General features: G+C 39.3%; 1 protein-coding gene and 1 long non-coding RNA gene across 2 annotated transcripts in view; one reads left to right on the top strand and one right to left on the bottom strand.

Moving 5' to 3' along the window:
* Window positions 1-16,756, top strand: part of LOC124168933 (homeobox protein unc-4-like) — an 85,751-nt gene extending 68,995 nt beyond the window's left edge. The window contains exon 2 of the mRNA XM_046547346.1: window positions 14,012-16,756. Within this exon, the coding sequence (XP_046403302.1) occupies window positions 14,012-15,186 (1,175 nt within the window). The 3' untranslated portion in view covers window positions 15,187-16,756. The remainder of the gene's footprint in view (window positions 1-14,011) is intronic.
* The window catches only part of LOC124168941, a 354,549-nt gene that overhangs the window by 251,725 nt on the left and 75,501 nt on the right, over window positions 1-27,323 (bottom strand). The window lies entirely within an intron of this gene.

The following is a 27,323-nucleotide window of genomic DNA, read 5'->3' as shown; positions in this document are numbered from 1 at the left end:
TAAATGGTAACAACTGGTTTTGATGAATAAAAGATGCAAAAAATGGAGGGAATAAGGATATTTTTACCAAATTACGTACGAATGAAGCATTTGAAAATTTAATAAAAGTAGTGATAAGTGGTCTTTAAGAATGAAAGATTCAAATAAAATAATTTCAAACAATTTTTACTTAAAAAGTTTTGCGTAAGTAACCACGAAATTGAGATTCTTCAAATATAATAACCTTGTCAGGAACCTCCTGACAGCTGTCTCTCTTTATAATTGGGACTCTAAAATTGAATTCACTTCTTGTGAGACTCTAGATCTTTAGCTGATACATATTTTATGTTCAAAATTCAGTGGATGAGGCAGAATTACTGATCAACAGTGTGATAAGCTCTTCTTAAGTTCATCAATGCAGACTCTTAAAATGAATGCTATCTATTTTATATGTATAAAAATAACTCAACTCAGATAATAAAATAAATATTTGCAATGTTATTATACAGAAAGCCCTTGAATCATACATATACACTTTAGCATGAGTCCATGAAAAGAGAGCGTTTTTCCCGTAAATTTTTTATCGTAAACAAAAAATAAAATTATACGGCCATAAACTTGATTAGGAGTAGCAATTAAACTATTTGAGTGGTACATTAAAGGTAAACGGATGCAGTAGAAAGGAAATCAAAAAGGAGGCATTCATGAACATTACGGTATATAAGGAGGCATTTATGAACAAGAAAGATTTGATGAGAGGTTCGTCATATTGAAGAGTCTGATTCGGAGCGTAGCGCTCTATGGAGCAAAAAATGTACCCTTAAGAGTGAGAACGAGAAAAGACAGGAGGCATTAGAGATGTGAGTGTGAAAAAGAATGGAGAAGGTGGGAGGAAGAGAAAGGACGAAGTGCTGGACATGGTGGGTGAGGAGAGAAATCTCATAGATGAGATACGGAAGAGACAGAAGGTTTTCATTCAGCGAACTCCGAGCGGCCAAAGGCATTGAAAACAATGTTAGATGGATGAGTTTTGGTTAAACGGGTGAGAGGAACGAAGAGGAAAGGATTATTAGAAAAGATAGATTGAAGGGGAGTGGGTGTTATTGCGTTTTGAAAAGGGAAGTCCATGTCTGGAGGGGAGACCTATGGTTTTTTTTGCAAAATGTTCCATGGAAACCAACCTCTACCTGTAGTATACTTTAATAATAATCCAAATGTATTTTGGGTTACATGGTTTCATGGCCTTATTTTAAGTCTAGGGAATTATTTTTTCTATGCAAAACCAAAGCCCTCTAATAGCTACACTCGTTTATATTTGGTTCATGTGATAGAGGAATACAGAAATTGAGTTTAAAGGTCGATAGTCACAATATCTACGCGATGAGATGGAGTAAAATAGCAGGAGCTTCCACCATGAGATTGTCAAAATTTGACCAGACTTCGTAAATTATGGTGTTCTTGCGGAAGAGGCCGTCATGATTAAAGCTGAGAACTCGGCCTCAAAGCGCCGTGCGAGACGAGCTCGTGGAGTTCCTTTCTGCGCAGTCCCGCTTTTCGACATTTCATGCTTACGTCCGGTGAAGTGGTGAAAATTTCACTCCCTGAAATTAGTTCTATTACTCATTAGCTCATTATTTAACTGCAAAAAATTATTTAGGCATTGGTAAGGGTAATTTTTTGTGATATAATTGTCAAACAAAAATTCAAAGCAGATGAAGAGTATAATGTTAGCTTCGCAGTTTTACCATTAGGTGTTACGGGGTAAGATTTTTACTTGCTCGAAAAAGCTGTTTGGGAGACTTTAATTCCTATTTTAATATTCCCATATTAATTGGTTTTAGTACACAAACTTCTCAATTCCACTGCTCATTAGTGTTTGACTTTTTGTTATTCTATCATTCGTCACATCTTTCGGGAGCGTAACCTGGTGAAAAATGGGCTATTACCCTTACAACCCCGGATTGGTAACAACCCAACTCTCTCCCCCCCACTCCAAACCATCTAACTCCATCGAGAAGAGTCCTCATGAGTACGAGGAGGGAGCTGTTTCGGCGCACACTGCGCGTCGGCAGATTGAAACTCGGCAATCACGAGAGGTCGCGAGCATTATTATCTTTTTTTTTCTCGATTTGCGAGAGAGAGTGACAATGGAGAGGATCGTGAGGGAATGGGGAATTATGTACTCTGCGTCAAAAAAGTAACCTGACAAATGAAGTGGCACCACAATCGCTTCCGTTGGAAATTAATTTTCATCTCCCATGGTATATATGATTCCAAGTTACGGTAGCGACGACGGAAACGACACGCAAGAATGTTAAGGGTAAGATCATTGAATGTAACTAATCGATTAATTATAATTTATAAAATGAATTGGATGTATGAGGCAGATACTTTGTGGAGATCCATTATAAGATATGAAGTGAAAAACTTTGCACTTTCCACATTTAAAAAAATGTATTACACTAGAGTCGACATGTTTCGCTGCACTGCAGCATTATCAAGACTAAACCAAGAAATTAACCATACCAATATATATACACAATTGCACACTCGCAACATTTGAGAAATGGGGGTGGAAGGTTCCTTGGGGGTGGAACCTTCCACCCCCATTCCTCAAATGTTGCGAGTGTGCAATTGTGTATATATATAGGTATGGTTAATTTCTTGGTTTAGTCTTGATAATGCTGCAGTGCAGCGAAACATGTCGACTCTAGTGTAATACATTTTTTTAAATGTGGAAAGTGCAAAGTGTTTCACTTCATATCTCAGAATTTATAAAAGATGAATCAATTAGTTCATCAGTAAAATGCTCTCACCGACTCACTTGTTACCGTTCCACGACGGTATTTTATGAGTTTGTTTACGTAACATGGTGATACATTAACAAGGATGGCATTGTTTTACTCTTCACTTATAGTATCGGATACTGAGAGAGCATATTTCCGTAATTTATTCAAATTTTATTTCTTACTTTCTTGTCCTTAAGTGCTGGATGTATGAGTTCTCGGCTAGGAGCATATAGCACTATTATTATTATTTAAGTATTTTACCGATAAGAGTGGTTTCCGTGGAGTGTTTAAGAAGTGTATTTTGGCAGTCTCCCCTCCCCTCATGGCCTTCCCCCTCTTGAATTCATAATAAGCCGTACTCCCTTATGTTCTATCTAAAAATCGTTTTCTCTTCCCTTCTCTCCCTCGTTTACCCAACACTTTCTTATCCGACACTGTTGTCAACATCCCCTACCCGCTCAGTTCTCGCTCCATCTGCTCCATTTATACCTCATTTTGACACTGCCTCTCCTCACCCACCATGTCCAACACTTCACTGTCCCTCCTCCTCTCCGTTCACTTCACCTTCTCGACGTATGATATCATAAAGTGTTCAAATATCGATGTTCATACGGGCGGACTTGGAATAATATACTGTGGTAGAGGAAACTACAAACATAAGTGGCGCCACTCCATTGGTTGGGAAACTTTTCCGACCCATAGTAGTACGTGCAGTATACAATGATGGTGCGCATAGGAGTGGAGGGAGGGGGAGGTGATTGCATGGGGAGGGGGTAGAAAAAAGAGAAAGAGAAGAAACGGGTCACGTGATCGGAGCGCCTTAGATTGGCGGGTCTCTCTTTCTATCGATTGCGGCCCGCGCAGGCGCCTTATGGCTGAGAACTGTCAGGGGAGGGGGGTGAGGGGAGGGGAGTGGAAGGGAATCGCACGGTGGTCGTGGGGATGATGATGGTGGTGGTGGTGGCGGTGCAGGGAGACAAGGAGAGAAGATGGTGCGCGCACGGGAGCAAAGGAACTGTGCAAGCCGTGCCTCCGAATTGCCGAGCATACTTTGGGCTATAATGCTTGCGCGTGACGTAGTAGTGATGTCGTAGCAACGATCATTCTTGAAGTTTTCTTGAATGATTCGCTTGAGGGCTGGAGTTAACGGACATCTTCGCTTTAGTGGCCACAACTTCACTATCGATAGATGAAATAAATGTTTAGGGCTCATTCAGATTTTAAGCCATACAATTTGTTTTCCTGTCAGTTTTTATGATTTGTAGGCTGTTTAGAGAACCAAAGGTACAATTATAATTGAAATATTTGCATCGAACGACTTGAATACTTCACAGTATTCGTATAAAAATGACTTTAACTATAAATTTTTCTTAAATATTCAATGCGTTTGGCTCTTCAAGTGCCTGATTAGGATCTTTGTCTGTTACTTCAGCCTCTTTTACCACTCACATATTACAAAATTACTTCCCTGGCCATACATCCATTAGTTGCATAATGCGTATAAAACTGTCTCCTTTACATTTCATTATTCAGAGTTCGCCCAACCCAAGAACTCACCAAGCCCGCTGCGATGGTTTTATCCGTTCAACATAATTTAATTGCCTACATATCAGTAGGTCATCATTAGCCTCCTCTTAACCGAAGGTTCCTAGGGGACCACGGCTTAACGTCCCATTCGACGGACGGAGCGCTCTGTTTGAAACGCCCTCCAATAAGCATTCTAGTAGGGATTCAAGTCTGAAAAAATCTCACCCATCTCATGTCCACTCTAATTCACATCAATCCGATTCTCAAAATAATTTGGTCATATCGAATGCTTTCACTTATAGAACCATAATTTACGAGTAGAAATAATTTTCCATCCTTTAACTTGCAATTGGAATCTCTATGTAATGGGGCGTGGGTATGATTGATTGCTGGAAGACTGCAAATGGACATCAGGAGAGGGCGTAATAGTAGGAGAAAATGGTTTGATGACATTACAAACGCGATGTGCCGCGTATCAAATCGATATCCCCTCTTTTACTAAAGATGTCTAAAAAATCAAACTAATATTTCAAGACCTTGTTACCTATTTATTTGCGACTGATTTACAAATTTTCATATAGGGTTGAATGATACACTATGAGGTTACCTGCCAAAACTAATTGAAAACAAATATATTTCAGGTGCTGCCGTTACATTAAGATATCTTACAAAATTATCATTTAATACTTGTGCTACATCTCCAGTAGTTCACAAGTAGATATATTTAACCACTTATACGAAAATAAACCCTTTATCCGGGAATTTATAGGGTATATTTCTCTATTGCTGTCTTTATAAATAATTTATCACAGATGAGTGGGTAAGACGCCAAGCCAAAACACAAGTCATTGCGGACAAATCGATTAAGTATCCCTGCCGTACCCAGTCTAATGCCCAAATTCGAAAGAGGGAAATGTTCCGTGCTTACTTGAACTCAAGCTTGAATCAAATAACGTTAATTTTAAGAATATGAACTATTTGGATATAATAGAATTTTTTTTACAAAAAATGCCATTGTTTGCTAGGTATCGTACTGATTTTAAGCTCAACAGTAAACTAATGATATAACCGAGGTCAAAATATATCTCCTGAATGAAAATGGATCAAACAGAAAAAGAGGTGTTGACAGAAAAATATACTTATTTTGCAGGTAATGTGCGTGCTAAACGGCTCAGTTTTACTCTTTGAAGTGAACATCTCTTAAGGCTCACAAAACACGTTTTGTATGATATAAAACTGGCCAGTTAGCAACACGCAGATAATCAGAAATTTATTCATTTATCCATTGATGAAACGCACGACAATAAAACGAGGAATAAAACAACACGAATAATGCATAAAAAGTGCGATTCCATGCTTTCTAATGAATGATACCTTCTGCTGTATATTCCATTTACAGCGCTAACTTATATTTTATCTTTTTGTTAGTATCCCCTGAACCACCTTTATATTATTTTCTCATCTTTCCTATTTAACGTGTCATGAGCGCCGATAACTTTTAGCTTATATGTAATCATTGCCTTTATTGTATAATTTTTCGCTTCTATTGGCCAATGACTGCCATGCGTTGTACTAACACCGGCATGCGATAGTAGTTTTGAAACAAAACCCACGCAAAGATCTTATAAGGTTTAGTTATGTAACACCGTATTCACGGTGGAACTTCTTTATAAAATTTTGTCCTTCCCCTACATTCCTACTTGCTTTACTGACTCTCTCTTTTCCGTGGTCAATATGCGATCCCCTGCAGGCTCCCATAAATGGCCGGCTCTTCCTTCTCTGTATGCAACTCCTCATCTCGGAACCCAATTCTAGCGCCATCTGCCCGACCGAAAAATAACCCGCCCCCACCCCCTCTAGATAATCAACCTTGAACGGTATTCTCCGCGCAATCCTTGAAAATCCGAGAATGCAGCGGGTGCGGCAAGGCGTGGCGGCGCGGTCAGGGACCCAGCACCTCTCCTGCGCTAAGACTCACTTTCATGTGCGCCGTGAACTCACCGAATCTATGAAATCACTACCTTTATTGCTAAGTACAGAAGTGTTCGTATAAAATCGTTTCAGGCTTGACTCGATGGAAATGGGATATCCAGAATAGGAATAAGGGGTTAAAATAGGCTAAGATTTAAGTGGGGGTTAAAATTCCTGCAGTAGTGGGAGTCGGAAAAATTCTATTCTATCTAGTGTAAATTGGATACCCAAGGGGAGGGGCTATAGTCCCCTTAGATCCGCCACTGGATATATCCATGACAAAAACTTAAGATGGTAATCTCCACGCTTAAATATAAAACTCCACTACCGGCATTCTACGTCATTTTCAAGGTGTTTCTAAGCCATATTCGGTAGTGAAGTTTTATATTGAAGTGAAGAAATCACCATATACAGTTTTTATCAAGGATATAAGTTCTCGCCTCTAGTGGCCGGTTCCCAGCTGCCACGTGTTTTTACCAACACAAGGGAATGCAATAGCAGTATTGCACAATATCTAAGAAAAGTTGGAATTAAGATTACTTCTTTTTTACATACTTAGATTACTTATTTACTTACTAAGATTTAATTTCCTTCCGATATTTTCTTCAATACACTTCGGGAATTCGTGTTCAACTGAAACACGTTCTTACTTTCGTGAATAAGATATGTTGCTTCTAATTCAATTGCTTTCTTAAAATTGATTTGAAGGAGTTAATGTCAGAAGGTAAACAAAGAATCTTTACCAGCATATTTTACCTTTAAATTTCCAAGCAACAACAAATATATAAAGTTGCCGAGTTTATTTTTGTTAAAAAAAGGTGATTCATCACCCATGGAAATGCTACCAGTTAATAACCCACATGAAGCTTTCTAATTAGGCGTTTCAATCTTTTTAACTCTCTGTCACCGTCACAAGATACCTGTTTAGATCTCAATATTATAAGGTGTTCGTGTTTATTAAAAAGTCTTTATCTTCCTTCCTTTTTCAACAAAGAGATTATTATTTTAGCGACATACCTCAAAATTATTCTTTCTGTAGTTAAAAACGCATCCATTTACCTTTCGTTCCCTCTCACAGGCTCTGTCGCTAAGTCACCGCTTCTCCGGTTCCCTTCCTTTCCTTCATTGTTTGCCTTGCTGCATAGGTCAGCAAAACTTTTGTAAGCGCCTCCCCAAAGTTCTTACTTCAGGTGCTTCTTTGTTTAGCCGTGATTCATTTCTAGATCCCAAATGCCTTATGTGCCTAACAATAAGATTTATTCGATAATTTCCTTTCCTCTCTCGATTAGTAATTTCGCTAGTTCCTTTATTTTGGTAAACACATCTTTTACCAGAGCTTTTTTGCATGTATTCGCCCACCTTCTGTTCACTTGCTACCGAAAATTATCTTATTGCCTAATGCCTTACGTATGCTCCATTTCATTCCGTTATACTTTTACGTTAAGGCAAACCTTGTTATTTATATGCCGTTTCAATACACACATCCTTACCGATATGCATATATTTTTTAGTCACTCCGCTCCCTATAACAGATCTTGAGTAAACTTTAGAGTCTAATTATGCTCTTCTCCCTGGCGTAATAAAGTTTGGTCCTTATCAATTTTTCTTGGCTTTGTTGGCTTTTTTTCTCACTTTATTATCCCCCCAATCTTCTTCAATGCTGACAAAATCATTTCGTTCGAGTGCACCTCAAAAGTCAATGGAAACCGAGGCCCAGTTCACGCTTCTTCCCGAACTATTGCACCCTCCATGCTTTCCATTTAAAGCCAATGCCTAGACATGCTCTATTTTGGTGATGTTTATTAAACAGATTTCAAATATTTATGCCCACACCAAGAGCCTTAATTTTATTGATCTCAGTTCCAATTATGAAAGGCCTAACGAATCAACAACTTAATGACATATTTTTATGGATCCATCAATTATTTGCAATAATGCCATTGCCAAATATGAAAATATATAGGACTTAAGATAACCACTAGGTCGTTGATCAAAATTAGACCGATTCTGTCTTCTAAAGAGCATATTCTTCTCATTTCATTCAAGTCAACAAATTCTATATAATTGGGCTCTCAATTCCAATTATCAGTGAATTTCAGTTCATGTTCCCAAAGTCAAAGTGGTTAAAATAGTGCTCAAATATATGGAATGTCATGAACTGCATATCAGTGGTTATTAAAGTCGACGAGAGGAAACGTTAAATGACGCGGCAATCAAATACTTAATACCATTTTCTTCCCTCTCGTCCTGTTTCGCAATCGGCGCAGAAATAAGGCGCTACCATTGTATGAATGGATTGCACAACAACAGTTTTATGCCCATTAGCTTATGTAAATAAAATGATAGCATTTAATGAATCTGCGGTTAAGTAATAAACCTCGTCCGATAATGACAATTTAAAATTGCGAACCAAAGTGCCGAGTAAAATTTGAATGGATTTTTTATGGAATGCTCCTTGAATAATAAAAAATATGACTGGAGAGGAAGTGATTCGGGAGTTGAGAAATTGGCGGCAATGATTTGCGAGTGATTAGAAAACTGAGAAATAGATGCGGTTGGGGAGGAGAATGGAGGGGAGGTGTGGGATGAGTGAAAGACGGGGAAAGAGGGGGAGGAAAGTTCTAAGGCGGCGGAGAAGGGCAGGAGACAAAAACGAAGACGCTCAAAGAAGTGCTTGGGCATTTCTATGATATGAAAGTCGAAAAGTTGCTATGAAATAACAAAATAACATATTCACCTATTCAAAGCACTGAAACTTATGCCGCAAGATAATTATAAACCGAGTAGATGACAGCGATGACATCGAAAAAGCTTATTTGGCGGACTAAGGGAACGACAAGCTATTGTCCCATGAGCGGATATAAGATTGAAAATTCAGCTACTCATAATTGTGTGACGATTTTCTCAAATAGCATTATTATTGTTTAAAACTTCATTTCTACGGTGTTTTTATAATTAAAACTGCCATTTTACGTCACAAAGTAGGTAACAACATTAAACATTGTGATAAGGTTTTCTATGCTGCACTATCCGTATTACAATTTAACTGGTAATAGCAACGATATAAACCATTATATGAAACTGAAAGTTAGACTATGGCTTCACAAAATCATGATAATCATCACCGTTATGAGTCAGGATTCCTAGAATTGGTTTAACCTAACTTTCACTCAACTCTCCTATCAGATAATATTTACGAATGCCTTCTGTATTTCATCCGTGGTAATTATTCCTACATAATTCATTCAAAGCCATCCTATGTTATTCCTCACACCCACTTTCCTTTCCCTTCCGCGATTGTCTTCATTAGACTGCATTGGATCATCATGTAAGATGATGAAGCCTATTTTAAGATGTCCCGCCTTCTCAGATTGTTGACAACTCTTCTCTTTCCACACATTCATCTCAAGACTACTTCATTAATCACTCGAATGATAAATATGCCCGTGTAGAGAGCAGATTTCAGCATGGTTTAGGCAATGAAAACATTTGTAATGGAATGGCTGGGAAGGGTGGCTGGCTGTCCCACCCGTGACAGCGAAGTGACCCGATGGCGGATGCCGCAATCGGCCGCCAGATGTCCTTCTCCCTTCATGCGCAGCTACTTCCATGAACTGAGGAAAGGCATAAAATACATTGACACATGGAGTGGAAATAATTGCCATGTCGGTTGAAACATAAAAGTATCATCATGCCTTGGGGTATTCTCAATTAGAGGTCGTAAAATCGTTGAGAAATGAATGGAACAATGGCGGATTTTTTGTAAACGTACTTTGTCTGCATCGCAGAACTTTCAGGCTGCTGTTTATCAAAACTTTACGATTTTAAACGCGGGCGGTAGAAAACTATCCTCAAGCCTCGTCACGGTTACATAGGTCGAGGAACAATATCGAATACTATAATGGGTTATTGCTTGTGAAGAGAGGTCTTACACAGCTAATACTAATACTCCGCTTTATTCCCATATCACTTTTCTATCGCCTCCTGCCATTAAATGAGGTGACTTATACTACTGAAGGATCTGAGCAATTATTGGCCTTTCACTCACGCTAACCACCCCAAAATTAATCATTCCAGAATTGATAGTTAACATTCGACCAAGGATTTATCATTCAATCCTTCGCTGATTTATGAGGCAAAGATGGTAGCAGAATTCTAGACGCTATAATTAATAACATTAGCGACCATCCCTGAAAGCTTTTGGCAATTAACAATGAAGATTATTAAAATACTTCCTATGCATAATATGATTATCAATCAAATAATATATGCTATTTAAGCTTTTTCTCCAAACTCATATCCTTAAGTAGGAAAATTCCCGAACTCAACAATTTACGCGTCCTTTCCGTGACAGGAAAGATTGCTGATCTGCAGATTATGTTAGAATTGAGGCAAAAGCAAATCAAAGCAAAAATTTATTCCCAGCAAACTTATGGTTCATAAAGAAGAATAATAGTGGAACTTTGAATAGAATACATTTAAACGGCCATATAGTTTACGACTTTTTCTTCTTGCTAGTATTATAGGTACCATTTCTAAATATTCCGATTTCATTTCTGCCTTCAGCTTCCGTTTACTATGCAGCTGCGATGAGCCCTCTGGATCTACATATTCTGAGCTCCCAAGTTGGAGATTTTCTTTCAAAGGACACTAATTCTTATTGGTGCAAATTCGAAATCTTCTTATTTCATTTCTGTCCTCAGCTCTCGTTTCCTACGCAACTAAGATGAGCGTTTTGTTTGGTCATATTCTGAGCTCCAAATTTTCTTTGAAATTGGAGCTCAGAATATGACCAAATTTTCTTTGAAATTTGAAAGATTTTCTTTCAAAGGACACGATTATATTCGGCTGCAATTAAATCAAGGGGATGGACAACAATACACGTAATAAAGAGAGACAGAGGGCGAGTGAAAAATAAAGGAGAGATAGGCAACAAAAGAGGACGAATTTGGGGAGGGAGTGGCAGTCCGTCCAATTCGAGCGGAAACCGATCTTCTCTTGTTTTAAGCTGGCGCGAGGTCTTCGAGGGGTCACCGCGCTCCCTTTCGTCGTGCCGACGTCTTGGGCCAAACGGCCGGCCACCAGCGATAGCAAACCGCTTGAAGGCGGCCGACGCGCAATTACTCTTAACTTGCGCACTGAGAGGAGAAAAAAAAAGTTGAAGGGCAAAAGCCGCTGCCGACAACGAACTGGATGACGAAAAATGCACGAAAAAAAACAAGAGGATATATGAAAGCGAGTTTTAGGATTTCAAGAGATCTGCGGGCGCCTCATAGACACACAGCATGGAATTAATGCTTGAAAGGGAAAAGGGAGGGAAAGAATAATGGCGAGTGAAATAATAAGGGCCCGCCAAGATTAAAAACAAAAAAAAGCTGTAATACAGTCTGGTAAAGGGGTTGAGTGGAAAGTTGGTAGGAAACACATGGACATAATATTTGGGCGGGGGAATCTTCTTTTTTTGTTTTATTATTGAAAATGACTTCCAGAAGAATGAGGAGAGCGTGGGGACTGAATGGGAAAAGTCAGAGGAAGAGCGGCGATGCGCCCGTGCGAACAGATGAGGGAAGGGGTAGCCATGGCGAAACCGGATGCAAAAATGTTGAGGCACGCAAGCTTTCGCGTTCGCCATTCACGAAAAAGGGCTGCCAACTGCTGGAACCATAAAATTAAATATCGTCATTTTCCGGTGTTTACAGTTCGTTCACGACCCGGCTTTTGAAAACAACGGCAAAAATTTGGAGAGCGTGAATGGGTGGGCGTGACAGAACACATATATCTATGAGTAATAAAGGAGATCGTTTCTAACGGGCGGAAAATGATCGGCTACCGGCTGGAATCGAACCGAGGCGTTTAGCAGTCTCGACTTCCCTTTGGCCGTCTCCAACTGTGGGCACGTACCATTTCCGATTACCCGGAGAGGCAAAGCGGAAAAAAGCCAGGTGAAAAAGAGTTTCAATGGATTCGCTGCTCGCTCAGTAGCCAAATTAACTATGACAAACTCAGCGCCGAGTGGAGGAGTGTGAACGAGGAGGAAGAGCAGAACAAAATGCGTTCCGAGCGAGCGCGCATGAAGCAAGCAGCCAGTTTAGTTCCACTTCCCCATTTGCTAAAGGGGTGAGGAGGGGTAACGACGGGGCTTGACGGCTTCCGGGAGTCCATCGCCGCCTCCCAGCCAAACATTATCGAGGTGTGCCATCTGTATTCGAAGCGTGGTGGGCATTGTGTCGTTCATTTTCTCGTTCGGCAGCTAAAGAGCAGCTCACCTAGCTTTTCTTCAAGACTGATTACATTGGTAGTTTCTGAGCGACTTTAAAAGGCAAAACAAGTACTCGTCACTAACTTGTCATGTCTACTAAAGATTGTAACAATTATCTCATCCACATGCTGGACTGGAAATGAACCCTTAAATGAGTTTGAGATGAATTCTAAATGCATTTGGAATCTAGTCAATGCTCAAAGGATTTGATTTTATTAATTTCACTTGATGCATGAAAGAGTCACAAACATTTCTCTTAGAATTGCTTGACGCAGGCTTTAACTTTTACAGAGCCAGAAATCACTTTTCTTGGTCTGGCGTGAATTATGTGGTGTGTCTGTGGATTCTGGGAACTCCGGCCGTATTTCATTCGTAATGCTGCATTTTCATTTAATTAAATGGCGAAAAATGGTACCTCACGAAAAATGAAAATTTATCAGAGGGGAAGGCAATGATTATTTAATCCCTTCTCTCATTTACGATAAAAAAACCTTAACAGATACTCAGTGTGTTACTACCTCGTCTACTAAAACATATATCTTCCTCAAATTTACGTCTTATGAGACGAATATTGAGCTATTAGTAATCGTTAAAAAACAGATCGGACCACAAGGAAAATCTAAGTTCGTACTTACCTACTTCGTTTTGCTTTCCATCGAACCTTTCGTGCGCTCATTTGCAGAAGAGCCTTTTCATATCAACTGAACGTTGAGAAGGACAAATTAATAATTACGCCGCAATATTTAGCAAAAGAACCTCGTGACATTTGCATCGCTTTCCTTTACATGTAAATAAACACTGTTTTAGTAAATAAATTGGGGGTCGCCAAGGAGAAATGCTTAGTTTTATGTCGATGTTTTAGAGTTCAATATTTATTAACAGTATTTTTTATTCATTATGATATTTATGGATTCTATCGCTTCAGTTTGATAAACTGCAATGGAAAGTATAAACTGTAATGGAAAAATCTCGCAAATGTCAGTGCTACATTTACGCACGTCCGATATCAAAATAAATAAGTCCATCGAATTTATCACACATGTTTCGATTGTTCAAAATATACCTACAGTTTTACACTTAAGCACTTGAATTGCGTCAAACATTAACAAACTACAGAGGAAATCAACGCTTCTATTCATTTCAAAATTGAATAAATCATTTAACATATGGGTTTGATTACTGAATAAAAAATATATTATTCAGTAATGGAACCTGATGTTGTTCCAAAGTTGTACAGCAGAAGTCTAGCGAGAAACGATAAAGTGCATTAGTTTAATGCAATTAGGAGGTAAATGTATTGCTCTTCGGTTAAGTAACATTTGGGACATAGAGGACTTTTCTGATAAAAAATGTTTGCCATACAATACACAAAATACTATGGCTTCATTATTAGCTTTCGATGAAAGAATTTCATGAAAAAATATGATGAAGCCACTACCGTCTTTTGAAATGCTAATTCTCTTTTCTTATTTTTTCTCCCAAACAGATTCGGAATCGGAAGAATCCGCCGCGAGCAAGCGGAGACGATCCCGAACAAACTTCAACAGTTGGCAGCTAGAGGAGCTGGAGCGAGCGTTCTTGGCCAGCCACTACCCAGACGTGTTCATGCGGGAGGCTTTAGCTCTCCGATTGGAGCTGAAGGAGTCCCGGGTGGCGGTGTGGTTCCAGAACCGGAGGGCCAAGTGGCGCAAGAAGGAACACACCAAGAAGGGGCCGGGGCGACCGGCTCACAACGCACACCCGCAGACGTGCAGCGGAGAGCCTATACCACCGGAGGAGTTGAGGCGGAAGGAGCGAGAACGGAGGGAGAAGAAGCTGCTCAAAGCGCTGGAGCGACAGCAGAGGAAGTTGGCGCTGAAAGGGGTGCGGGTCCCCCTTGCCGCGCTCAGGGCCGACTGGGAGCAGCAGCAGCAGGGAAAGCGAGCGAAGGCGGCGGCGGCGGCCGCTGCGGCCGGAGGCAACGGGGGACAGCCGGGCGGGCACGGCGCCGGATCTTCCGACGACCCCTCTCGGTCGAAGGAGGGCGGCGGCCTGGGACAACACCACCTCGACTTCTCGAGCAGCTCGTCGTGCAGCTTCAGCAATGCCAGCGCCAGCGATTCGGGCGGAGGGCGCGACATCGAGATTGACGTCGTCGGCGATGATGACGACGACGAGGATGAAGACAGCGACGCGGATGATGGCGCGTCCAAACGAGGCGACGAGGATGACGACTGCAAGAGCGTCGGAAGCATGCAGTCCTCGGACAGGGACGAATGCGGCGCGACGCCGCATCCGTCCCATTTGACCGTTTCGGAGGGCGGTGAGAGATTTGGTTCGGGCCTCGGCCACTCGGCGGCGCCACCGCCCGCGTCGCCCGGCGGAATCCACCTCCTCACGATACCGCAAAGGGCGCCGCGACAACAATCGCCCCTGGCGTCGCAACACCACCCCCTATCCCCTCCGCCCCCGCCTCCACCCCCTTCCGCACAACCCCATGGCGCCCCCACGCAGAAAACGGTGACGCTGGTGAGCCCCCCCGCCAAGCCGCGGAGACTGAATCCGTTCAGCATCGAGTCGTTGCTGTCGAGGACGGAGGAGCGAGTTTCGGCGGCGGGTCGGGTGCCTCCCGCGCATCAGCAGCCACAGCCCCACTGCCCCTCGCTGGGCGATCCCTCGTGACTAAGGAGCCCTCGGTGGCCGTGGAACGGGTCGTCAGCGTGATCCGCTCCTCTCGGGACGGAAACGAAAAAGAGCCCGAGAGGGGGGATTGTCCAGGCCACCGAGGCGAGTGGCCCTGTGTGCAAACACTTGAGCGTCAACCAATCGTGGCAGGGAAGCTTTAGTGAGTGCTAATAGGGAAAATTGGCATACATCTTTCACCTCAGTCACACATCACCATCTAAGGGATTTGCTGTATCGGATGGAGGGTTATAGTTGAACCTAAAGGAGTATCCAGCCACTAATTAGGCCCTTCCGTCTAATAAAAATGTTTTTGTGGCATTTCAGCTATACATTAGAACTCGTTGCCAGTCCTTGCCCCTAGAATGTACATCATGCCCTAATGTTACGCTAGATTAGCATTTCGAAAGAAATTTATTTCACTGGCTTAATTTACAAAACCCAATAACTAATTATAAATTGTGACCATAAAGTTCAAAGAGATATTTTGACAAGATTTCCGAAATTATGCAAATTATACCAAGAATTTGGGACGGTTTGAGGTCCAAAGGTCGCTGAAATGCTACTAAAACATTCAATTTCGACGTGAGTGAGCTAGATGATCTTTGCGTTACGGCTATATGTACGACGAGTGCTTAAACAGTGGTAGACTGAGTAAAAGAAGGCGATCATGTGATGGCCAATTTTCCTCAAGCAGAAGGGCTTACCGTAAATGTGGGAAACAATGGCAACTATGTATCCCTTCCCTATGAAACTTAATGTGCTCCTTAGCTAAATCCACGAAATTACGAGAGAGAACTGAGTAGGCACAGAAAACGTCTTCTGGTCTTCTGAATGTGCTGGTAATCGTGAGACTCCAAGAGGAGATCATGACTCCAACAGAACACGTGTGTGAATATTTTCATTGAGAAGTTGTGGTTGTTAATCGAAAGTACTTCCTTTCTCACACTCATATCATGAAGTAGCAATCATGAACTACTAGCTCTCATCGAAGTGAGAGCCAGAGAATACAATTTATTAAAGGTGCTCACAATTGGATAATGTTTAATGTTTTCCTCATATTGTAAGAAACTAATTATTTCCTCCATTTTCGCCGTTTGCGCGAACGGACTTTCATACGTAAATTAAACTAAGCCTTCTTTGAGGAACATACTTCTCTCACGTGGCAATATGAAATCTTCGTAGAAGACGCAGGAGCGAGGACAGGAAAAAGACTGTGAAACATCCGATCCATTTCAAATGTGGGAGATTTTTTGTAGCAATAAATTCAATTTACAGCTCTCAGAGTGAAAGTTCATGAGCTAGGTGACTTTTTAAGAACTCATCTCTAAAATGAGAGACACCGAAATATCCTTGTGTCCCCGACAATAAGCAAAGTGTCTGTAGTACTGACTTAGTTCATTGTAAATTCAAGTGATGAAATGAACGTTTTTGTGTCAGACAGTAGGTGATGATGAAAATTTGAATTTCACATATCCCAGTATCTGGTCAACGGTGTCCTCGTTATTGTAAACTATATAAATATATATTATAGCTATGTATAAAATAATACAGAAGAACATTTCTCTTGCTTACTTGTGTTATTCTAAAGCTTCAAAAACTCCTCAAAGAGTATTCCCTAAAGTTTGGCGGCCAATTGTTTTATTCTATTCTTTGAACGTGAAGATTTTCAGCAATCAAAGAACAGGTATGTGGGTCAAACATTCTCTTCGCCAAATAGTGACAAAAACATTCCCAGATACAAGGAATTACTAACACCTTCTGCGACACCCAACGAAAATTGCGTCTTCATTTGCAAGGCGTGTGATGATACCTTATGCCCAAGCCTCATAAATCACTTTATTTATCATTTAAAGCATATAATTTAGGACATCTCAGTCTATGAGATATTTTCACGCATTGACATGTCAAAAAGTTTTCAATTAAAGCAGTATTCCACAAGAAGTACAATAATAATAAGTACTCCATTCTATTTGATGGTCTAAGGACTTCTTAGATCTATATTAACTGCAATTTTCAGGAAAACAGTTTGAAACATACCTTTCAATTGCTTTTGAATGAGTTTATTTCAAGTGGTACCAATTCACAAAGTTCCCATTACCAAAGGTACGAACGCACCCGGTATTCGTACTTTCCTCCTAAAATCAGGCCCCATTTTCCGGTAGCTAAAGTTGCGATGCCACACCGCAAAAAAATCTCCAACCCAGGGCTAATGAACATATTCCTCTGCCCTGAAAAAAATTAACCGAGAACAGAGCGGACTGAATGTAAAAAAGGAACGCTAAAAGAGAAGAGGCGGTGGCCTTCGCGAACGCAACCGCCTCGGGCTCCCTGCTACGGAGTGAAAGTGAAAAAAGCATGAAAATTCGGCATGAGGAAGAAAAGAAGAAAAGGAGAATGGGAATAATCGCAGCGAGGAGGCAATCAGGGGCGGGTACAGATTTTTTTCTGGGGAGAGGCACGAGGGTCTAACAGGCAAACGATCTTGTCATGCTTGAGATTGAAAACAAGATACGACAATTACTATACGAAATATTCTCTTTACTTAAATATGAAAGTTATGAACATGAAATTAAATGTTTGAGGATCCGTGTTGCACTAAATAAAACGAATGTAATGACCGTATAAAACATTTTGTCTATTTTTTGAGAGTCTGGGACGAACTGGGGCAAGCGCCCCCCCTAAATCCGCCTACGGAATCAAAAGAAGCTACGCCCCTAACAAACCTGGGACTGTCTCAATCCTGATAATCAATTTAATAGTTATATAATAAAGAACTGAGTACTGTTATTGTGGGGTTGATATTCGATACAGATGGAAGTACAGAAAAACAAAAATATCAAATCATTGAGAAAAATCTAAATATTAAATCAGTGCACAGCAACGAAAGATTAGAAATCATCATAACAAAAAAAATATGGATAAGTTACTTTGCTCATCCCTTCTTTAAAAAACTGCCTATTCTTTGTAAAAAATACTTTCATATTTACGGTTACTCCAGTCAAAAGCACATTGCATTCTTCTTGGTAACCTATGCTCTTTGTTGCTGCCAGTGGTAATGAAGAAAAACATTTAATGCAGACTGATAATCTCCTAGGTTTCACTCTGGTGAGTATACGAATAATTTCTTGCATAGATATCTGGTTTCCACAGTTCCCATAGCTATGGCCATATCTAAGAAAAAATTAAGAAGGTGAAGAGGAAGACGAGCATGTTAGTAATCAACATGGTGGGCGAAGAGTGGGAGGCTCTAGATGATATACGGAGGAGACAGAGGGTTTAGATGGATCGACACTAGGTGCGGAGGGGTTGATAAAAATCGGGTTAGATGGAGCAATTTTTGATAAGTCTTACTACGAATTGAAAAGGAAATAAATTTGGGAAGAGGGCTTGGTAGGGTGACTTGCGAAAGACATTATCCTTGTAAATCTAGCCTTAAATCATAGAAAACCTTTGAAAATACAGGGTTATTCCAAATGATTGGCCAATTTTTCTACACCTCGTACAAATTCAAAATTATCAAGCTTTGTACCAATGAAAAGAGGATTTTTCAAACATTTTTAGGGCATGTAATATCAATTGAATTTATTAAATTTAATAATTTTTAGATATTGTATATTATTTTATAATTATAAATGTGACCTGGCTCTGCACTTATGGCGGCCGAGATCTCCTGATGTCACACCCAGCAACTATTTATTATGGGGTCATGTGAAGGGCGCTGTTTAAGAACCACCTCTACCAACCACTCTGAACGATCTGCGGACCTGGATCCCTGCTGCCGTACACTCAATAACAGCAGATACGATTTCATGTGTGTGGGACGAGTTCGGCAAACGCGTCGATGTCTGCCGTGCAGCCAACGGTGGCCGCATTGAAAATTTATAACATTTATCACCTTTATAGCTATTTTAAATTTATTAAAAACCAAATAATTATTAAATTAATTTGATAAAAAACACTTCGAAATTTCTTCTTTTCATTTAGTATTAAGCTTGATAATTTTGGATTAGTAATTGAATAAGTACTAAGTTTTGAAAATGGGTTTATCATTTAGGATGACCCTGTTACATAATATAGCCTTATCATCTCTCGGCCGTCTATCCCGTTCAAGTGCAGGTGAACCCAGATTTTCCCTTTCTATTCACCTTTTAATAACTTCATCAGGGGCTTCATTCGCTGTGGGTGAATGGTACGGCATTTAATTAATCGGAAAACGGATATGCGATGTGATTTGACGCCTATTTAGTTTCATATGGCCAAACCCCCACGTTTAGATTACACTAAAAATTTAATGATGATAACGTTTACTAAAAGCACTAATTTTATTTCCACATGGTCCCAAGATTCGACATTCACTAACGCCAAATGGGTAGATATGGAGAGAATTACCAGCAGTCTAGCAATATCATTGGCGTAAAAATTTGAAAGATTTAAAACTTTTTAAAGACTCTCTTTCCTGCATGAAAAATGGAATACCACCAAATGAAGCTAAGGAAAAAGGGCTTTGCCCTCAATTCGACGTTAGAATTTAAATATCTTGAAAACCATCATTATCAATTTTATCATGCTCTTCTTAAATATTAATAATATTTTTCTTGCACTCAATCCTCGCAGGGCTTACTCAGCGCTTACTAAGCCCATTTATTTGATTTCGATATTTCCAACAAATGTCAAATTCCTTCACACTTATAAACTTATGCTTGCGAACTATCCAGAGGATAAATGAAACCATTCTAGGTAAGCTGTTACATAAACTAGTGTCTCGTCTCGCTGCGATAACAAAATTAAAGAATATAAAGCCATTTTCAAAAAAGTGCTTTTCAAATCGCTAATCTAACACGAATCCTTTATTAGGAGCAAAACAAAGATATTTTGGTAATTTGCGTGCTTTAACTGCACTGATAAATATGTAACCTGCCAATATTTTATCTATATTAAGTTGAAAGCTGCAGCTAAGCATTTTTGTCACACCTTCGGCTTCAATATAACTTTATAATAAACTATACCATTGGTGAAATTCCCTCACAGTACGGCAAAAGGTGTTTAAATCGAAGGTTCAGCCTCATCGCTACCAGAAGTGGACACTGCTGTCTATATCGCTATTTAAGTCCTCTATGAAACTTCTCTAAATAGACTTATAATTATAAAATACTCTTCTTATTGGAAATACTACGATGGAAATGCTACTGTGGGGTCATTTCGAGAGGTTTCAATAATATGCACCAACTATAATTCTTGGCTGATTCTTGCGATTACGCTGCAGTCAGTTCTTCACCAGCCATTGCTATCATCACCAAAATATCATACTATTGTGTATAAAATGAACCTATTCAGCAAAAGAACACCAGCGAAAACCACGTCAAAATTATAAGAAATATCATATTATAAGAAAAAATCTGAAGTTTTTGATTTACCTTACACAACGGCTTAGTATCTATGGTGATTCAGTTTTTTTCCTTTATGAAAGCAGTTGAATTTTTATAGGTAAATTTTTTTGTGGATGTGGCTTGCGATAATCGGAAGCATCACTTCGGCGGCTTGTCACCGAAGCGTGATCGCTACTTGGTTTCAAAACCGTGTACTTTAAAATTATTCCGTGTTATTGCAATAGTATTCCCCTTCGTTGAAAAAGTTTTTTTTTCTCTTCGTTATTTTAGGGGACTATAGGCGGGAAGGGTTCTCCTCTCGATTTTCCAAATAATTACATATCCATTCCCCGACAGAGACCTCAATAAATCTTAACCCAAGCGATAACCCTTTTTCCATTTGGGAAGTCTTTATATGAATGTTGTCTTATCACTCATAAAATTATTTTCCTCCATATATTCCCCAAAGTTGACTCAAGGACACTTACGTTTCACCATTTACGCTAACTGATGCCTTCACCCTCCTATCGGCATTTTTGACTACGTGCATTTTCTCTTTTTAATCGTACCCCTTTCCGGTTGCTCATTTCCTCCTTCGCTTTTACCATAACCTCATCTCATACCTTGCTTAACTTTTCATGGATGCGACGAATACGGCACTACCAGTGATTACATTTCAACTTGTAATAGCCTCGGATTAAAAATTTACCCGAATGATAAATCTCAGCCGACCGCAGTGAGCGGTGACCCTATAACGCAAGATATTTCGTGTTACTACACGATCGCGCCTCGAGAAGCAATTTCCGAGCGAAAAAGGAGGACTCGCGAGCGCACATAAAGTGGCGAGGAGCGCCGAAATCCCTTCGAGGACACGGTCCAGGCTGTGTAAAACAATGAATAAAGCCGTGGCGGGGCCGATCTAAACTGTTGAGTTAACCGTTGAGTGTTTTAAAGGAGTGCATAAAAACGGCGGCGCGAGGATGAAGCCATGGGGGATACGCGCGCACACACATAGATATATATATATGTATGTGAGGCCCAGAGTGTCTGTGGCTGAGAGCAAAAGGGAGGACAAGAGATTGTGGGGGGAGTGCAGGTCGTTTGCGAAGGTATGGGGGTGGAAGGGGTTGGCAGGAAGATTGGATGCCTTAAGTGGCCCGAAATGGTGGACGCTGCTGGAGAAATGCGGGGAAAGTACTGGGGGGCATGAGGGGTTCCCCACCCCTAAAGCTGTAAAATGAAGGGGGTGAGGTGTGGAAGGGGGTTCTGTGGATAGAGAGATGTTTTCGGTTGAATTGGTCATTACCGCAGAAAGCGCGTTAACTTGGCACTCAAAATCCTTGTAAAGCGGTTCCGGCTTTATGGTTTAGCCGCGCCTCACGCTGTGGTCGCAACGAGAGAGAAAAAATCGTATGAAAGCAGGGCACCGAGTGGAGGGAGGAAGAAAGAGATGAGCACTGGAGACGGAGCACCACCTCGGACGACGACGACGAGGACTTTGAGGGGCGCGAAATACGGGGGCGGAATTTGCCGGCTTGCATGTAGCTGGGGAGACAGAAATACTTGTACAAGGTCGTAGGTCTCCTATACTGTATTTTTCTCAAACAGATTTTTTTAAGTACACTACATTTCGATGCAGCTTCTTTCCTACCTTCTGGTTTACTAAATAATTTATTCATTAGCTATCATTAACCCCGCAAAAAATATTATGTAGCCCAAGGGAAGTATGTAAACTTGCCCAAGGTCTGGGAAAAATTTACACAGGACCTGAGGCACGTTCACTAATCTCTTTAATTTCTGTTTGGGATATTGTTTAAGTACATAGCCTCTCATATCAATTGTAAGCAATGAAAGGTCCGTTTTTAAGAGCTAATTCTAAATTAATAAAACTCTTTTGTTGAACTAAAACTAGTTGAAACAGATAGAGGAGACAATGTTTTCAATAAATTATTCACTAAACAACTTGTACCACATAATCGTGTTAAATTTCATAAGAAATATACTATTACACAGAATAATAATTGACGAATCCATAGGCATGACAAAATTTTATTTAAAATTTATGTAACATAAGAATACTATGGCGTTACTTTGCATAAACGTGCCCCGCGGTAAGTGTGTACGCTTACGGCGGTGTGGCGGGGGAGCGTGGGCATAAGAGAGGAGTAAGGTAGGCAGCGCCATTCCTCCGCAAGAGGAGAAGCATGAATATTTAACGTTGGAACGGATAAGGGTGGGTCATAAGAGGAGGGATGCAGTAGCCAGAGGGGAGGGAGCAATTTCGGGGAGCCCCTGGAATATTCATCATGAAATGTAAGGAGAGAGGACATAGACAATGAACTCCCTTCTGGGATGGCTTAATTTTATTAGTGCCGGGAGTTAATTTTGAACTCGGCATCTCCAGCCGTTTCCACCTTCCAGAGAGTATATAAATTTATCATCGTTTCAACCATTAAGTTTCACATAGTAATGAATGAGTACATATACCAAGAAATTTCTCTACACGTATCTTTAATATTAAGTATTAATAACGCCCAAATATGTTCCTCAAGGCAACAATTTCCTACTTAGAACGTCGAAGCCATGGCAGCAAATCTTCAAAAAGTTAAGGGTATCATCATTTCGGAGACAATAGTTTTATGAAGAATACACCAATCAAAAGGCACGTTTACAAAATAACGCATGGAAACATAAATTCCATTTCACGCTTCAGGTTTGTGGATGCATCTTTTCCATTTTAGAATTTTTGTACTGAATACTACATTTTATCGTTGAAATTTCATATTTTTCGGAGATATTTTTGCTATTTATGGACCTGCACTTTATATCTGGTCCAATTTCTTTCCGTAATTTCTAGCACTATATTTGCCTAATTCTGCCTACCGAATCCCAAATTCATCATTATAGTGCATTTTACAGAAGAAAAAATATGCAATAAAAACGTATGTATGTACTTTTATGGAAAATGATTAATAATTAATGACTGGATTGGTAATCTGTCTAAAATTTAAATTGGCATTGCGTTGCATTAAATATTATTTTTGCAAAATTATACTTTCAGGTCATCATCTATAGTTGAGGAGGTAGAGGTCTCATGGGGTGTATTTGACATTGAAACATGAGCTTTTTTATTGCCATGAAAACCTGATTTTTATAGAGGCTCATGGTGTTTAGTATAATTCACGGTACATTTAGTTTTCGATATTTAACGTTGGATGATCCATGTTGCCGAAGTGGTTTTTGTCACACTCTAGGTAAATATAACACGCTTTCGATAATTTTGATTTCCCCAGGACTATCTGTGATTGTCAATTTCTTCAACTCAAAATGTGATTAATAACCAGCAAAGATTTAAAAAAATTAAGATAGTAGTAGTAGTATTAATAATTTGTAATGACAATTTTTATAAACTCCGTTGGCAGTGATGATATTGGTTTGAGCGTTTGAGTTATGTGGAAAACGTAGCAGAAAAATAGTAATCATGATTTATTAAGAGTAACACGGATATTCGTATAAAGACATTGTACTGCTGTTTTCAATCTTATTTGATCTGCAGAGAACGGAAACGTTCGAAACACAAATTCACACTACATGCATTTCTGATTAAACTAATTTTAAACCAAATCAGTTTTTTTTGTTATATTTCATCGAATGACACTTATAATGCTACGAAATTTGCAAGTGGTTCCAGAATATTTTGTAGGCTTCGATTCGTGATTATGAGTATTGGAATACGATACTTTTTTAATTATAATGCCTGGAGTTGATGAAAACTGTGCCTTGAGGAGAGCTGAAAAAATAACGAGTCAATGCTTTAAGCCATTCCAATTAAAAAAATATTTTTTTATATTTACACTTGAACTTGAATCTGATAGTTGATGATACCTACGCGATCTTATGTGATTTGGGAAGCAAGGAGTAGTTAGTCATTGTGGATCAAAAATGCTCCGTCCAAGAAACAAAAAACATTTTCACTTTCAGAAAATGAAAAGATCAATGATTCTAGGATAAGAGCACTTCTCCATAATATTTCATATTTCAGAATCCATTCTGCAAGTGTCATAAATATTCTATCCATGTCTAAAGTATTGGAAGTGAGCACCTACATAAGTGAATTCAAGATAGAAGTAATATTTAAATACATTTTGATGCATGAATTTTTTTATTAGCTAAAATGAAATTGAAATCTATGGATGAAGAAAAATGGATTATTAGCAATTGAGAGCCCTAATGCTGACAAACTATAACGATTCTCAATATACATTGCACAAAGTGGAAAAAATATATAGTACATGGGAAACATATACTCAGCTTCAAATCGTGAAATACATATATATTTTGGTAATTCAATATTTTTTACATCATTTAAAGATACTGAGAACAAATAATTCCCGAAAAGCATGCAAAATAATAAAATCGACTAATTTCGCCAGCTAATGGTGATTCGTCACGTGGCGCAGTCACAACGAAAAATGTTCGCTAGCACCTGACGAATGTTTTTTATAAGCATGCAAGTTAAAACTGTGCCCAGTTGTGGATAATATATACGTGCATGTTTTGACGCATACGGTATTTTAAAGGTGATTTCTATTATCGAAAAACATAGCCTCAAAGTGGAATAAATTGCAAACATTTCCGTACCGAATTGTTTTTCAAAGTTCAGTGTGTTAAAACTAATAGTACACCTTTTGTAGAAATTTAATGCAACCAAACACTTAAAATACTCTAAACGGTTTGTTAGTCTTAACTCTCATCAACTTAGACGAATACGTTGAGGCATTTGTATCCAATACGATACAAAATTGTGGACACTGTATTTCGTCCATTTTTGTATTTATGTAGGATTAAAAAAAGGGTCACTGAGTCACCTCGAGATATTGACTTCAAATATACAGCAAAACCTGCAAATAGTTATCCGAGAAGATGATCTGCCACCTCTAGCGATGCCGAAAATAAAGTTTCGGCCGACGGCAACAGTTGACAATTGAATATTTTACAGCAAAATAATTGAATAAAATAATTAATATATTAGTGCAAAATTTCTTTTCAAATTATTATAACCTGATTTACAAACTCGTTTTTAACTTAGTGGTATTCCATTATAAGTTTTCTTAAATATATTTCACCATTACTTATACAACTACTTTCGTAGTAAAGTAGTGGTAAAAGTAATACTGAAATATCCAAGAAAAATCATTATAACCTGATTTAATGTCTTTCGATTAACCGTCTTTCGATCGTCGACAGTACATTACAAATTGGCGGACGCTGATTTCAGTAATATTTTGGCCTGTATTTAGCAATATAAAAAGAAGGAAACTGTGTTTCTCTAAGATATTTACACCACAATTGCAACAAAGCTCACAGAATTTCCAACCAAAGAAACCATTCCGTTCCCAACGTCAAAAATGAAATTAATATTTTGACCGTGCTACTCAATCCGCGGCTGCTCCCAGGAAAAATGGCGTGCCGGGACGCGGTGAATACTACAAACCCTAAAATCCGCACTTTTTGAGGTCTCAGAGACACTGCAATTTCAAAATTAATTTTTGTACAGCCATATAAACGCATGAAAGCTTGGAATCATCCAAACCAACTTCTTGATGAAGCACTGATTGGATGATAGTATCATATATCCTATTCTCTCATTTTTATTCTTATAATTGTCAAGGGCTTAGCTGAAATTAAAAATGGCCATGGAAAGATGGCATTTTAAGATGCATCATTTCATTCAAACTTCCTGAAACCTAAATAATAAAATATTTCTCTCTAGCACCCTTGACTATCTTTTTTTAATCACAGAATCGTCTGATAAATGGGACAATTAACTCTTTCGGGATTAATTTATTTTACGGCTTCTAATTAAGCTCCCGTAAAATTTGATGGTTATTTTCAAATGTTCTCTAAGGCAAAATTCTTTCCACACAATGCAGAACATTCACAAAAACTCTTCATTTCGACCAAAAGAATTCTTAATTCACACTGTACCCGTTAAAAAAGGAGATACACATCAGTTTTCAATGATATGTTTCAGGAAACAGAATTAGCTCCTTATCTGTCTGAATCGCTGACTAAATTGATAAAGCAGAAATTGCACCACAGGCCGCAGCGGAGTAAGAACATGGAACGGAATCTACAATGTAATTACCGCCCACCCCGTAAGAGGGCCGCACATTAGAGGGAAAAATGTCTATGATCAGGGCTAATTACAGCCTAGGGTCCGTTTCCGGATTCGCGAAGTGATTCTGGTTGCCATGGAAGAAAGCCCTTTTGCCCGAAATGGGTGAGCAAACGACTACTTAAGAGAGGAAGAGGAGTTGTATGGGCTTAGTTCCCCTGGAAGCATCGTAAAATCCTTTAAAAATCGTTCGTGCTAGACCTCTGAGGCGAAAAATAAAAAAATCAAATCAACCACATCAGTAGCTAATTTAATTATTCCCGAATTGCATTTGACCGAATCTCAGCCAGCGAAAAATGACAATTTTAAATTCCATGGTTCAAGTGCGAAATAATTATTAATTCCTCTTAAAAATTATTTTTTTCTTCACAAAGGCGATGAAAATGAAATATACTGCAACGTTTCAAGTTTCGCGGTCCAATGCTTCATGAGAAAATGGGTGTTTATCCTCATATTTAAACAATTTTAAATACAATTACTGAATACTACTTTCCAGTAAGTAATGGAAGTTAATTTTATATATTAAATTTTTAACCACCTTTTATACCCAATGAAGTGTATATAGATAAACCCAGAAGAAAAAATCAATA

This window comes from Ischnura elegans, chromosome 1 (assembly GCF_921293095.1).
Source record: "Ischnura elegans chromosome 1, ioIscEleg1.1, whole genome shotgun sequence".
In the NCBI taxonomy this organism is placed as follows: domain Eukaryota; kingdom Metazoa; phylum Arthropoda; class Insecta; order Odonata; family Coenagrionidae; genus Ischnura; species Ischnura elegans.
The sequence above is the reverse complement of the archived record's forward strand: the minus strand, read 5'-3'. Positions and strand labels throughout refer to the sequence as shown.